The 16,222-nt window shown below is 45.0% G+C and overlaps 1 protein-coding gene across 1 annotated transcript in view; it reads left to right on the top strand.

Annotated features, from left to right (window-relative positions):
* Tbc1d9 (TBC1 domain family member 9) overlaps positions 1-16,222 on the top strand; it is a 102,649-nt gene that overhangs the window by 29,610 nt on the left and 56,817 nt on the right. Inside the window, exon 2 of the mRNA XM_034522473.2 lies at positions 11,934-12,044. Coding sequence (XP_034378364.1) covers positions 11,934-12,044 — 111 coding nt within the window. The remainder of the gene's footprint in view (positions 1-11,933; positions 12,045-16,222) is intronic.

The raw sequence follows: 16,222 nt of genomic DNA on the forward strand, positions 1-16,222 counted from the left end.
CAAAGAGTGTGGTTTGGGGGCGAGGAGATTACTCAGTTGGTAAAGTCAGGACCTGGGTTCAGATCCCCAGCAACACGTAAGAAGCTGGGGAAATAAATACATGATTGTAACCTCAGTGCTGGAAGGCAGAGACAGGAGGATCCCTGTGCTTCCCATCCCAGCGAGCAAGAATCACGGGCTCCAAATACAGTATAGAACTCTGCCTCAAGAAAAGAGGTGGACAGTGATGGAGGAAGATGCCAACAGCCATCTCCTAGACTCCACATTTGAATGCACGGGCAATCACATTCACACACACACAAGCATACACACACGCACACACACAACTGGAAGACTTGTTTCTCCCATAACAATGAAGGCAGCCATCTGTCACAGTCCAGTGTCCATCCTCCTAGAAGTTTCCTGAGCTGATGTAAGCACAGAGAACTTTTTCTTTGCTTACGTGTAGCAGCCCAAAGGCTGCACATTTAACAAACACACAGCACTGGAAATGTTGCAATTCACTGATTCACTTAATCTTCGTAGCTTTTAAGGCTTAGATGAGCAAAGCAGGAAACACCCAGCTCCCGCAGCTGGAAGCAACACAGAGCTGTGCAGATGGAGATGTGCTCTGGACGGCACACAGCAGGGGAGGTGAGCATGAGGTCAGTAACTTTTCCACTCAAGTGTGCTTCGGGGATGCTGCTCCATTACTCAGGTGTTACATATAGCCCAGGGTAGACTCAAAGTAAGTAGTGGAGGAAAACCTTGAACTTTTGACCCACTCCTGTGCAGCACTCCCCCCACCCCCACCCCCACCCTGTTTCCCTAATGCTAAGATTACAGGCATGTGGCATGTACACTGTCAGGTGCCCAGTTTTTGCAATGCTGGCATTGAATTCAGAGCACCCAGAATGCTAGGCAAACACTCTACCATCTGAGGTAACTCCCCGGCTTCCTGGTGGTAAGATGCTGATCGATGGTTACTTCAGGCAGCCACGGGCATCGTAAATGAAGCAGCCCTGTGTGTATTTGATGGTGTGATCTCCCTAAGTGACAGCGTAACCTATCTGGTTAGAAAAAAATTTGTTTTTTGAGACAGAGTTTCTTCTCTGTATAGCCCTGGCTGTCCTGGAACTCACTCTGTAGACCAGGCTAGCCTCGAACTCAGAAATCCGCCTGCCTCTGCCTCCCAAGTGCTGGGATTAAAGGCGTGCGCCACCACTGCCTGGCAGAAAAAAATTTTTAATTATTCACTTTCTCATTATAAAAGTACTAAGTGAACACTTGAGATTTATTTATTTAATGTTTGTATGTGCGTGTGTGTGTGTGTGTGTGTGTGTGTGTCCCTGTATGCACACATGCCCTGCGGAAAGCAGAAGGAATTGAATCCCTTAGAGTTTGAGTCACAGGGAGTTGTAAGCTTCTCAGTGTGTGTGTGCTAGGACAGAATTTGGGTTCTCTGGCCCTTGAAAGCTCTTTAAAAATCCAGTGTAAATTAATGGTTATTAATATTCTGTACATATTAATTAATCCTGGAAATTACAGCGGTAATTATTCCTTAACCAGCTAGTTCCCAGTAACCACACAGAGATCTCTTAGTACTTTACAGCTTAGTTAGCTAAGCAGACTCTCAACTAACTCAGCTAAGTTAACCCGACCACCTAGCCCTGTCCAGTCATGTGGCTAGCTATACCTTCCAGGCCCACAGTAATCTCCATCTCCTGTCTTGTCTCCTGGTGAAAGGTAGCTTCTCCTTTCTTCTTTCCAGAATTCCTTTTTTCTCCTGTGGTCTCTGCCTCAGACTCCAAGCCAAGGAACCAAAGCCCCACCTAGCTGCTTTCTGCCTGGCTATAGGCTGGGCATCTCTATTTGACCAGCAGTTTTAAATTAAGGAGCAAGGTTTACATAACAAAAGCTGACATATGTGCAAATTCACAGCTAGACTTGAGGTGACTAGACCTTGGGATATAGAATTTAGCATTACAGTACATAACAACAGACCAAACCTCAAGAACCCAGATTCGAGAAAACTTTAAAACTCTTATTCCATCCTCTAATGTTAATATTTAAATCTGTTTTTATAATCTTTATCTGATATGTATTTTATGCTTTTTAACACAAGTGAGATATTATTTGACAGATTAGGTCATATAAAACAAATACTAGTTTTAGATTTTGTTTTGCTTCTCCCCCCCCCCCCATATAACATAGTAGGTGCATTTACCATGCCATTAAAACAGTTGTTGGGGGTGTGATTTTTAATGTCTTAGTATTGCTATATAGATATACTGTAATTTATTTCCAGTGGTTCTCAACCTTCCTAATGCTGTGATCCTTAATACAGTTCCTCACATTGTGGTGACCCCCTAACTAACAAAATATTGCTACTTCATATAGGTAATTTTGCTACTCTCATGAATCATAATGTAAATATCCATTTTCTGATGGTCTTAGGTGGCCCCTGTGAAAGGGTCATTTGACCCCCAGTCATACATGCAGGCTGAGACCTACTGATTTAGACATCGTAAGTTACACAGAAGCTAACTTTCAACTCAGCATTAACTCTGCTTCATAACATTTCATTATGCTGGACATGGTTAGTAGTGCACACTATTAGTCTGAGCACTTGCAAGGCAGAGGCAGGTGGATTTCTGAATTTGAGGCCAGCCTGGTCTACAGAGAGAGTTATAGGACAGCCAGGGCTACATAGAGAAACCCTTTCTCAGAAATTCTGTTGACGGCGATAACAACAGCAACAATATGTCCTTATGGAGGTTGTGTTCTATAGCTGAGAGATGTTGTCAGGTTTTCTGAGACGGAAGCTCTATGGAGTTAGGGGAAAGTCTGATATAATGGCTTATATAAATGTCAACCCGTGGGAGCTGGAGGGTGGGGAGCATCAGCCAGCCCCACAGGCATACAGGAAGAGTTCCACCTCTAAAATGGAGCTTGACCCTCAGCACCAGAAGCTCCTCTCCCACTACTTCCAAGCTGACCTTGTCTGTCCCCAGGATCAGGTTCCGGTTTTCAAACCTACCTGTAAACAAGAGTAGAGTCAGCACACTGTCCTGCTGCGCAAATGGAAGCACTTAGCTGTAGTCTACCCAAACCAGCTTGTACCCGTGGTGCCTTTTATCTGACTTCAGTCCTGTCATCCCATTGGTCTGTGCTGGAGCAGAATTGGTTCTGACTGAAGGGTAGAAGACAGCAAGCTCGTTTATGGGATGATGAGGTCACCAGCTGGGGAACCATCTGGACAGAGATATCTGCATGGTGTTTTAAAGTCCTAATGGTGCCATCTTGAAAAATGTTTCTAACAGAGATCCACATTCCTGCCACCACCCTTCCCTCCTCTGCAGTGTGTGTGTGTGTGTGTGTGTGTGTGTGTGTGTGTGTGTGTGCATGTTGCCAGGAGTTGGTGTCTGGTGTATTCCTCCATGGCCCTTGGTTTTTGAGACAAGGTCTCTTACTGAATCTGAAGTAGCCAGTTGGGCTGGACTGGCTGGCCCACAAGCCCTCAGGATCTTTCTGTGTCTGCTTTCCCCAACTCTGGCATTACAGACACTTGCTGACTTTTTACACAGGTGCTTCAGATCTGAGGTCTGGATCTTATGCTTGCATCAAGTACTGTACTGACTGAGCCATCCCTCCAGCTGCAGAACCCACCCTTTTGTTTGTATGCTGGGCCCTGCCAGGGACATAGCAGTCAGGCACGTCCAACCATTTGGCAGGGTGACAACATTGTCATCTCTGAAGTTCATGAACAGCACAGTTGAGTTACAATAAAAGAGGGGGAAAACTCATAATATTTAAGTAAGCTTGTGATTTCATGTTGGGCTGGTTTCACAGCTACCCTTAGCTGTATTCAGGATGAGGGCTGGTCTGGTCTCACTGGTCCTGAGTGGGATGTAAGGCAAGGCTTTGCACTGAGCTATATTTCAGTGATTCCTTTAAGCCACTGACCCAAAGGGAAGGCAAGAAGTCCTTCCAGATTCTCTCCCTTTGTGCAATTGAACACAGCATGTGAGACTTTAAAAGGATGTCCTTCTGGGCAGACTGGAGCATCTCGTCGAAAACTTGATCTTCAAGGTTCCTGGGAGCCTGGAGCAGCACGCACTAATTGGCTGTCTCCCAGAGGCTCTGCAGATAAAGGGCTCTCAGACAGCAGCCTCCTGCTCTGTTTGTTTAGTCAGAAGCCAGCCTGTGCTTTCTTATTTAGGTAGGAAATAGAAAAGCTTCAGCTGCTTCTCTCCTACAGGCTGCTCACTTGCTGTGTTCTTCCAAAAAACACTCAAGGGTGCTCCACCCACCCTGGCTCTTACCTCTTTAAGCCTGTTTCCTTCTTTGTAAGATGAGGTAAGGGTCTCTGGGGGATCACCGGATACACTAGATCAGGTTCTCTCAACACTTTGAAAACCATGCCCCAAGGGATCAACGTTCAAAGGGGGAGAAAAAAAAAACCTCCTTTCTCCTCCATTCATGTATTCTTGCCCTAGACTGAGAAGTGATGAAGGCTTTTATTTTCATTTACATTTCGAGAACAGTATATTTTCTCCAACTGCGAGCTGAGTTATAGAACTGAAGGGGACTTCTAAAAACTGTACATGTGGGTCTGATAAGCAGACTCTCAAGAAAAGGATTGGGCTATGGCAGTGGTTCTCAACTTGTGTGTCACGGTCACTCCTGTGTTGGGGGAGGATGTTAAATGACCCTCTCACGGGGAGTTGCATATCAGATATTTACATTACAATTTGTAACAGTAGCAAAATTATAGGTACGAAGTAGCAATGAAATAATTTCACGGTTGGAGTCACCACACCATGAGGAACTGTATTAAAGGGCCGCAGCATTGGGAAGGCTGGGAACCACTGCTCTAGAGCCTTCTTTTCCTTAGTTTAGTGGTGCGTGGTTACGTTACTATTATTACTTTTGAGACAGTATCTCACTATGTGGCCCCACCTTACCTCGAACTGAGGATCCCCTTGCATCAGCCTCCTGAGTGAGACTTGTTAAAATTTGTTCTGCCGAAAACTGCTATGAAGATGAGTAAGCTTGTAAGTGACCTTTGGCTTCTGCTAATGTCTATCTGAAACCTTGAAGGTTGTTTTGTTTTGGAAACCACGCTAACAGCCAGCACCATGTTCTGAAGATGATTTGGGACTTTCAAGCTGAGTGCTTTCCCTCAAAGAACTCACAGGAGGAAAAAAAAATACTTAGGATTTTTCAATTGGCAAATGATGTGCTAATTCCTGTAGTAGTATAAAGTGAAAGGCGTTGCCAGAGCCCAGAAAAGGGAGCAGTTAGTGACCCAGGACTCTTGGGGGTGGGTCACACTGGATGTTGACCTAGGAAGACTACTGAAAAGAAGTAGTACCTGTTGTTTTGTTATATAAAAAGATAGGAGAGATATGTTTTGTAGACTGGGGTAAGGTGTGAGAGTAGGGGGTGCTTCTTCCAGCCCATGCTGAGGCATCCATTTTCCCTCTGAGGTATAGTATAGAATAGAGTTTATTCAGGGCATGGAGAAGGGAGTTGAGAGGGAGGGAAGGAGGGAGAGAGAGAGAGACAGAGACAGAGACAGAGAGACAGAGAGACAGAGACAGAGAGAGAAGAGGAGTAGAGGCTGACCGTGGAGAGGGGGTAAGGAGCAGAAGCAAGAGCAAGAAAGAGAGAGGAGGCGGCAAACAGCCCCTTTTATGGTGAGTCAGGCACACCTGGCTATTGCCAGGTAACTATGAGGTGGAGCCTAGACTAAATGCCAACACCTATAAGCTGGGTAAACCTTGTAGTGAGAGGTACAGAAGTAAACCAGGAAGGAGAAAATAAATAAAAGACGGGAAATTTCAGATAGCTTGGCACTCCTGGCAATGCCTGGAAGACATTACAAACAAATCAGCAGGCTCAGGAATCTCACTGAAAGCAATGTAAAACTGGCCTCCTGGGGAATCAATCAGGGGCCGGCTCTCCAGGTTTTCTTTAATTCTTTGCTGTATCATGTTGCCTGCATAAGTGCTAAAATGTCCTGGGAGTGATCGTTTACTTCGGGGAGGAGCAGCTAGAATAAGGTGCAGCCTGGAGACCTCCAGAAACCTTCCATTGCCCCAGATAAGAAGTCAGACATGGGCGTGATGTTTGGGGCTTCCTACATCAATCTAAAATGGAAGCCTGGGCATACTGCTTCTAGCTTCAGAATCATAAATGAACCCTGGCTGACATGAATAGGCATGGACTGTGTGTGCCAATCAAGGTCTCTGAAGGTGAATAGACTCAGAAGGTCCAACCTGATCCCCTTCAATAAATGTCAGCACAGGAGGAATGGCAGATTACACACTGTGAAGGAACAGGCCAATGTACTTGGCTGCTGAAGAACCAGAGATATGCAGATTGAAACACACAGCATGTAGATAGGTCTCCTCCCCTTTGGATTGGCTAAAAACAAATCAAGGAGTTGTCATGGGAAAACAGACACTCTCAGATTCTAAAATCAGTGTGGCCACCTTTAAGAATAGTTCTGTAATATCTAATAAGATTTAGAGATACACTTACTCTGGCATCCAGCAAATCCATTCCAAAGAAATGTGCTCAGGTGCCTTAAGACCGATTATCCAGTGTGTAATTGCATGGTTGTTGTTGTAAACAAAAGGGGGGTGAGAAACTCAAATGCCCTTCCCTGGGAAAATGAATGCCGTGGCACAGCTATGTACGGAAATATTGCATGATTAAAGTAAGCTAATCGAACTTATTAAAAGATTTAAAAATTATTGTACAAGGAAGATGAGCAGGCTCTACCTTCTTTGCCGTTGGTGGTGTTTTGGCCTAAAATCACTACATAATTTAGAATGACCTTGAACTTTCATCCTTTTACCCCTGCCTCCCAAGGCCTAGGATTACAGATGTGTGCTGTCATCCTGGGATTACAGATGTGCACCACCACGGGATTACAGATGTGTGCTGTCATTGTGGTTTATACAGTTATGGGGGAGTGAATCCATAGGCTCTGTATGGCAGGTACACTTTAACTGAGCTATGTTACAACATACATCAGTGTTAACACATGTACACACACATGGGCCAATGAAAGTTATATAAGGGTCTGGAGAAAGAGCTCGGAGTGTAGGACCACAGAAGCACCTTGCTGTGTGCACTCTGTTGTCTTCCCTTGAAGACACAAACTCACCCCAGGAACGGCCCATGTAATTTCTTACTACTCTTCTATGGCATTTGATATCCTAGTAAACTATACTTTGTCGCACCTTCAGCCTCTTTCTAGGGTAGGTGCTATTGTTCTTTCTGTCCTTGGAAGTAGTGACACAGAGACACGAAGGAAATACATGGCCAGGGTATGAGCCAAGGCTCAGCCCACTCTTCCCACTGTCACAAGAAGAGAGAGGTGGGGGAACTGTGCAAGCTTCAGATCCCTCCTAGCTTTGTGTGAAGTTGACTCTGATCGTCCACAAATAGACCAATGGATGTCACTAGCACCTTCCTATGACACGCACACCCTCCTGACACATTCCTGCCCCTCCCCTATGGAGGCACCTCCCGTAGTACCATAGACCAGCCACCACACATTAGTTCCAACAGTGCTCCAGATGTGGAGGGTGACCATGATCACAGACCCTCCAGTCACCTCGATTCCCCACCGTTTTCTGAGTCTCCTGCCGCTTGATAAGATCCCCCTGAGCTGAAGCAGAAGATGCAGACAATGGTTATTTTGAGGGCCATAATTTGGTTTCGTTATCTCAGGCGATCAAAGATTGTTTAACACCAGAAATAGCTGACTAGAGCAGCTGTTCAAACCGCGCTTTGTGTGGGAGATAATGATGGTGCAGTGTTATGACAGCTACTTCAGCTCTGAGTAAAAAGACTTCTAAGAAAATTCTGATTGTTGCTTGTGATGGTGCTTTCTCTTCTCCTTCTCCTTCTCCTTCTCCTTCTCCTTCTCCTTCTCCTTCTCCTTCTCCTTCTCCTTCTCCTTCTCCTTCTCCTTCTCCTTTTCCTCCTCCTCCTCCTTCTCCCTCTCCTTCTTCTCCTTCCTTCTCCTTCTCCTTTTCTCCTTCTTTTCTCCTTTTTTCTCTCCTTTTCTCCTTTTTTCTCCTTTTTCTCTTTTCCTCCTTTTTTCTCTCCTTTTTTCTCCTTCTCTCCTTCTCTCCATATCCTTCTTCTCCTTCTCCTCCTCCCTCCTCTTCCTTCTTTTCCTCTTCCTTCTCCTCCTTCTCCTTCTCTTCTTCCTTCTCCTTCTGTCCTCCTCCTCCTCCTCTTCCTCCTCCTTCTCCCCCTCCTTCTTCTACTCTCTCTCCTCTTCTCCTTTTTCTCCATCCCTCTCTTCCTTCCCCCCCCCCCCCCAATTCCCTGTCTCTTTTGCTTTTTTCCCTAGACCAGACTACCCATCTTCCAATATTCTAAATGAACGGAGGGTGGATACAGGAGTCATGACTTGTATCAATCAACCTTAGACAGCATTAGAATGACTTAGACTTTTAGGAAAAACCTAGCTTATTTCTCTATCAAATACATGCTGAGAACTTCCTGGCTTCCAACCGAAGTGCTGAACCTGTGGGCCCTGCAGAATCTATTAGACCTGACAGTCAGGAAACTCCCTGTGAGAAGGGGCAGAGATGTGCAAAGCATGGAGTGCAGAGATTTTCAAATAAATGCAGTCAGCACTGTGGGGACAGATCTGAGGGAGGGAGGGAGGGAGGGAGGGAGGGAGGGAGGGAGGGAGGGGAGAGAGGGAGACAGACAGACAGACAGTCAAGTTAGAAAGAGGTAACATGAGAGTTGAGAACAGACAGAATACAAATGGGATGAAATTGTGGTCAGTGTGGAGCTGGAGAATGGTTAGGATCACACACCACTGCAGAGGACCTGAATTCAATTCCCAGCACCCACGTCAGGTGACTCATAATCTCCTGTAACTCCAGCTCCAGGAGATCTGACACTTTCTTCTGGCCTGTAGACACTTGCACTCTCATGCACACACAGACATATACACAAAATAAAAATTAAATAAATATTAAAAAGTAAATCTGGTCACTGACCAAGGTATGAAAAGGCCTGAGATTTTGGTTATTACAGAAACTGTCTATTTCTTATCTCGAGTGGCCAACAGCATGGCTCAGTTTGAAGTGTTCTCTGTTTGAATATCTATTGCTTTAAATTTTCATGCAAAAAAAAAAAAAGCTCTCTTAAATTTCTAATTTAATGGGATATCCCAATATTATACTGCTTATATAAAATATTTCGGCACAGACCCTGCAATAAGTATTTGTGTGTTTTTAGGTTAAGTATTTGTTAGTTTTTATCTAGCTTTAATGGAAGCTGGTGGTGCTGGGGTGAAAGCAGACTTGGAAAAGATGAGCAGGCAGTTCCAGTCTGCCCTAGCTGGGCTTCTGCGTTGAGCACTTCCGTTTTCTGTAACTCTACCTGGCGCTGTAATTAACCTTCTGATATTAGACAGGGGCTTTAGTTAGTGACCCAACAAGGATGGAGAAGCTGAGTCCTGGAGGCAAGATCTTGGAGGTAGGGAGTAAAGAGCTTCAGGCCCAGGGCTGCCAGCCAGCATGCACTGCTCTCCCATGCTCTCCCGTGTCTCTATATAACGATGATCATTAGACAGTGTCCGATCCTTGCCTCCAGCTCTCTAACCTCGAACTGAAGTCCACATCTGAAAACAGATATGTAAGAGTTGTGGGAGATGGGGCATTATTGCTTTTTTTGGAGTAAAGAAGAAATTGATGTAGTCAACGTGACATTATTATCTAGTTATTCCTAACGTGTCTCCTGACTGTGTACGTGATTTTTGGCTAGCACAGGAGGAAAACCACTTTTCTCAGTCAGCCTTGCTTTCTGCCTCTCCTGTTGATACACCTTGCTACACTTTCCCACCCATGAGTGATAAAAATAACCAGAGATCTTGAGAAAATTTGAGTCACAGTAAAGCAAACAAAAATGCATTTGTGGGTGGCGTTGTGTATAAACCTAGCCCAAATTCCACAGGATCCTCAAATTTTATTTTTATTTTTTTAATTAAAGAGTTTTAACATATTTTATCTATCTAGTTCAGAGAAAAATAATTTTTACTTTAGTAAAAGTTGGATTATTTTTCCCCCTGATATGTTCAGGTCAGCTGACGATCAGTGTGGTCTGCACGGAGTGAAATGGATGCTTTGTCCTTGGACAGTGACAGAGGACAGGCATAGGCATGTCCTGTGGTCTCCTCACATAGGCTTCTTGAATAAGGATTCTAGTTCAGGGAGCCGTGTGCTGCAGTGGTCACGTTACAGATGAAGAAATCAGACCAATATAGTCTGCCCAGCTCCACCAAAGCGGCTAGAACCCATTCACACCCGGCACTGAGCTTCTAGCACTCAAGCTACCAAAACCAAATGGAGGTGGTCTGTGAGGTACTATGTGTGCCAAGGTACTGCGTGGCGTGGTCAGAAACAAAACCCAAGACACAGCTGGAAAGTGGCATCGGAGAGCCCAGTGGTGGTGTTTCCTGCAGAACATACAAGCTCTGCCGAAACAGAGCTTCAAGGGTTACTGTGGCCTGCCACGGGCTTGCCCGTTTTCAGGAGGGTGATTTCAGGAGGCTTGCTGATGCAGCGAGCCGTAGCTGGACCTCAGTCCCCTCCTCGCAGCCCTGACCACCGTTATGTGACCCAATGTCATTCCTAGTAAACCTACACTCTTGCATAAAAGTAGACAGCCAGCCTTGCTTCCTGCTCCGAGTCCTCAGAAACTACCTAGTGATTCCATATCACCCCACTTCCGTAACTGAGAAACCAGTTTGAAAACGTTGTCTTTTGTACACCCAAAACTGCACAACATGAGAGGCAGAGGCAAGAGGGTGGCCTCCAGAGCGAAGCCAGTCTCAGTTTGAGTTTGAGGCTGGCTGGGGCCCCACCTGGAGCCGCATCTCAAAATTCCTTTCCACACAAACAGAAAAATTAAAATCACATACAAAGTATCACATCCTAAGGTTACTTAACTGTTCCGAGTCCTAACAGCTCCTTCTGAATCCATGCCTTACTATGTGTTGGGTCCTTTGTTTCTTTGAGCTAATTAGAGACATTTAAATGGGAATTTCTTGAGTCAACTTGAGTCACTATAATTTACCTTATAAAACAAAAGGTTTATATACCCCATTGCCATGTAAGAACGCATCACAGAGGAAACTGCTTGCCTCACAGGGAGCTACAAGGAGGAAAGGCACAAGAGCCCCACTGTCCTTTAGAGTTCCTCAGCCTTACTGATGTGTTAGTTCTGAGCCAGCTCCTGGGACTTCTGCTATAGTGAGGATGTCACAGATGCCCAAGATGTGTGATCCTGCCTCACACCTGCTCACCAGAAGCAGCCTTCATGTCCTCGTCACTCCCTCTCCTCCATTGCAGGTGCCCTGCAGACTCTGTAGCCTCAGGATTTGTCTTGCACACAGTAGGAAGCTAGTAGTTAGAGCTGAGTTGAACTAAATTTTTTAGGAGAAAATAAAAGTTGGGCAGATTAAAATATAGGTGGAGCACCCGGGGAAACCAAATCAGATACTCATGTTTGGTTCCTACGGCTTTGTCCAGTTACTCCCCGAAAGGGGGATGTGGCATGTACTGGACAGAAAGATGGCTAGAGCAGAGACACCAGCATGTAAGACTGATGGCTTTTCCTGTTATTAACAGGCACCCACTGAAAGCACGAAATGCCAGGGACTGTGCTAGGACTTTAGCTTATGGACTCGGGAAGCTTTCCTTTTTTCAACTTCAGCTCTTTTTGGAGATCGCTGAAACAAGTAATACAGAGGCAACATCCTGTAAGATGAGTGCTTAGATGCCAAGATGTCAAGGCGAGAGGTGTGGCTGTCAGGAGATCCAGCTCGAGGGCCATGCTCATACTGTCTGATGATTTGGGAGTATGCCCTGGAAATCCCGACCTGTTTCCCTCTTCTCCATCTTCAGGCCTCCTCGTGGGTACCCTCGATGTGGTATTGGACTCCAGTGCCCGAGTCGCACCGTACCGAATCCTCTATCAGACTCCAGACTCTCTAGTCTACTGGACCATCGCCTGTGGTAAGTCCCAGTGTTCTGTGATGCACATGTTTGGGATTGTGCTCGTTAAATGCAGTCTTTTGTCAGGTTAGGGTAATCAACCTTGGTCACTTTAGTGCCAAAGTGTCGATGGCTTAACATGGTGAGATTTCCCACTCTGAAGTCTCATTGGGGCCGTTCTCCACCTAGAGGAGAAGGAACACACAATCTGAAGGTCAGTTTACCAGGGAGGAGTGAAAGGTGCGGCCCAGATGAGTTTACTCCCTTCCTCAGCCACAAGTAGCACACAACATGTATACTCACGGTCTGGCTAGAACCGCTTGGATGGAGCTCACTAACTGCAAGGGAAGCTGGGATAGAAGAGAAACTTGGGAGATGCAGATGTGCCTGCTTAGTGACCCCTGGTGTACGTATCAGCACAGCAGCTCATATACGTGAGATTATTCTCTTGCCATAGTCTCTGTGCTGTCCTGTGCTTACAGTACCAAGCTAGCGCTGAATCTCACAGTAGGGCTAGAACATTTACTTTCACTGTTTACTTAGGCAAGTAAAATCAGCAGGAGAGCCAGTTTGCTGGTTTGTTTTATTATTTTATTTTGCCACCTTTTAAGTTTTTACATCAGTAGCCTCTATTTTTAGAATCATTGTGCATTTATAGGAAAATTGAACAGGTAGCTCAAAGACCTTCTCCATGCACCTACCAACCTTCATTCACACTATTATTAACAACCCACTCCAGACAGTAATAATAAAGTGATTAATATAATATAGACAGCCACAGCTTGTTCAGAATTCCTTAGATCTTTCCAGTGTTGTTTTCTTCTGTTCTAGAATCACATCAGTAATCCACATTATCTTTCATAGCCTCTTAGGTTTGCCTTGGCTGTGGACAAGGACTATTTATTTATTTATCTACTGCACGCCTGGGGATTGAACCCAGTCTTTATGTGTACCAGGACTCCAACAGGAAGCTAGAAGAAGTTCCTTGTTGGCTGTGCCAGCAGTTGGACTAGAAATTAATCCCCAGAATCCACATAAAAAAGCTGGTGTGATGTGCACAGTTATAATACTAGTACTGGAGACAGTGCAGAAGGTGGGTACTTGGAGCTCACTCCTCCTTGACTGCTCAAGACCAGTGAGAGCCATGTTAGGCAGCCCCTGAGAAACAGTACCTAAGGTTGTCCCCTGGCTTTCACGGGCAGGCACACATACCTGTACATGCATCTGTGTATACATATATACCTCCATATACATGACTATGCTTATGATCATTTACACACACACACACACACACACACACACACACCAAACAAAAACCCAGAAAGGACATTAAAGATGGTGGAGAGCCATTATAGCCTTTGACTTTATGAGGATGTGATATTTCTTGCCTCCTGGATGCTTTAGGGATCCTGCAGAGGCAGGAGTCCTCGGGGCTCTTGGATCTTTTTTGCAGTCTTCAGGGCATCTGATCCCCCAAGTTAGGTTTCAGTGATGTGAGAGCTGCCTTGTGCCTCTTCTTTCTTTCTTTCTTTTTTTTGTTTTTTTTTTTTTTGTTTTTTTGTTTTGTTTTGTTTTTTTTTTGTTTGTTTGTTTTTTTTTTTGGTTTTGGTTTTTGATTTTTTGAGACAGGGTTTCTCTGTGTAGCCCTGGCTGTCCTGGAACTCACTCTGTAGACCAGGCTGGCCTTGAACTCAGAAATCCTCCTGCCTCTGCCTCCCAAGTGCTGGGATTAAAGGCGTGAGCCACCACTGCCCGGCATGCCTTCTGGTCTACTGTCGTCTCCTTTCCTGTTGGTTGCCTGACATCGGTTCTTTTCATTCAGTCAGCTTTGGGGCCTGACTGTTCCACAGAGCAGCTCTTCCACGAACACTCACATGGGGTGGAACCTAGATCTACAAAGCTGAGTTGTTCCCCAATTATCTGCTGAGCCAAGGCTAAGGAACAGTAGACTGTAATTGTCGGTGGAATAATTTACACCCCCCAAAGATGCACCTCTTCTTTTCTAGTAAGTAGTTCCTGTCGCATTTAACACACCCAGGATGGCGTCGATCTTTTATGTATATTGATTACCCATAGTGATGGCCCAGGATTACCCATAGTGATGGCCCAGGATTTCCTTACAGAACACTCCAAGGAAGTGACAGCCATCACAAAGTCCCATCCACCCTCCTAATTAGCCTTTCTTAATGATTTTCGATTTGTTCCAACTTGTGTTTGAAATCTGAGTTACTAATTTTAAAAATAGAAACTCCTACCTTACAGACATGTCCTCGGTGTGCTGGCCTTTCTACTTACAGTCTTAACATTAAAGTGCAAAGTTGGTAACTGATAGGGAAATATGCCAGAGGCTTTTACATTTATGTGTATTTCATGAATTATTATACAAGAAACTTCAAGAAAAAATTGGGTTCTATGGTGGTGTCAATAGGAATGCCCCTGCCCCAGACTCATGAGTTTGAATGCTTGGCCCAGAGGGAGTGACACTATTAGGAGGTGTACCCTTGTTAGAGTAAGTATGGCCTTGTTGGAGGAAGTATGTCACTGGGGGAGGGCTTTGAGGTCTCAGATGTTCAACCTGTGCTAAGTGTGGCTCACAGTCTCCTCCTGCCTAGGGATGGAGATGTAGAATTCCCCAATACCATGTCTGACTGCACACTGCCATGCTTCTCACCATGATGACAATAGACTAAATCTCTAAAGCTGTAAGCCAGCCCCAATTAAATGTCTTTCTTTATAAGGGTTTTCATGGGCATGGTGTCCCTTCTCAGCAATAAAACTCTAACTAAGACAGGTTTTCTTCCTTGTAAAGCCATAAAATCACAAAGCCTTATCCTACATGTCATTGTAAGTTATCTGTGAGAGTGAACTGAATTAGGAGAGCATCAGTCATCCATGTCTGCCATCCATGGACGACTCTCTGTAGATCAGCAGGACTCTGAACTGTAAACCCTCGGTATATGATTTGTCTTAAATTTGAGGCAGAAAGCTAGACAAGAGGAATTTCCTGGACCTGTGGATAAGTGTAGCTTATTGCTACCATGATAATTACCTTACCCAGATCACTGTCAACTGCACTATTTGATGGACACCCCTCCTGTTGCACAGTCCTGAACAGGGCCTTGGGTTGCCTGGCCATTGATTTGCTCTAACTTTGTTTTGCCAAACCAGAATCTCATCAGGGTCTTTCCAGCCATTTGGTTTCAGAATGGACAGGTCCACCAGCCATCACTTCATCAACCATCATCTTTCAGGAGGGCAAGGAGGGGCAGGAGGGGTAGGGAAGGGCAGGGGAGGGAGGGGCAGTGTTCACATTCCCAGTTATAACTCCTTATGTAGAGCCCAACACTCGTTGTCACATCCCTGCGCTCTGTCTGGCACCATGTCAGGGGCACCATGCTGGCTTCATGATTACACATTCATTTAGTCAGTAGCTGTAAGACCCAGAGAATAATCAAGCCGTGCTAATGGTTCTGCTCCTGGTAATTTCCGACAGTAGATCAGAAAACTGTCAGCTTATTAATTTCCCTTCCACATGAGATAGACCGTGTGGAAGCTGAAAGGCATTTTTAGAACCATTGTTTTAGTCTGTGGAGTTCAGAGACTGAATATGTGTGCACGTATGTGAATTTTCACGTGTGTGCAGGTGCATGTGTGCTAACAGTCTACATACATATCATAATGTGAGAGCCAGAATGCAATGCAAACTGTCATTGCTCAAGTGTTTTCAACCTTGCTCTCTGCGGCCTTGATTCTCACTAGCCAGTGACTCACCAGTAAACTAGGCTGGTAAGCTTGTAAGCTGGTAAACTAGGCTGACTGGCCAGTGAGTCTCACAAATGTACCTGTCTTCCTCTCCCCAGTGCAGCGATTCCGGACTTGTACCACTGTGCCTAGCTTCTGCCGTGTGGGTTCTAGGAGACTGAACCAATCCAATCCTCACACCTCAAAACAAAACAAACATAGTCACCCCAATCCTCAAGGACTATTTTTATATCTTTGGGAGCACAGTGACTTAGAGGAAATAATTTCTTGCTTTTTTTCTTTAATTCATATATATTCATTGCAAAAATAATAAAATATAGATAAGAAGAGAGAATTTAAAAAGACAAAGCTGTGGTAGCATATCAGAAGTCATTGAATCTTCTCAAACCTAAGACTATAGATACATACTTTACATACTTCATATATATTTACATTTA

Source organism: Arvicanthis niloticus, chromosome 18 (genome assembly GCF_011762505.2).
Source record: "Arvicanthis niloticus isolate mArvNil1 chromosome 18, mArvNil1.pat.X, whole genome shotgun sequence".
Lineage (NCBI taxonomy): Eukaryota > Metazoa > Chordata > Mammalia > Rodentia > Muridae > Arvicanthis > Arvicanthis niloticus.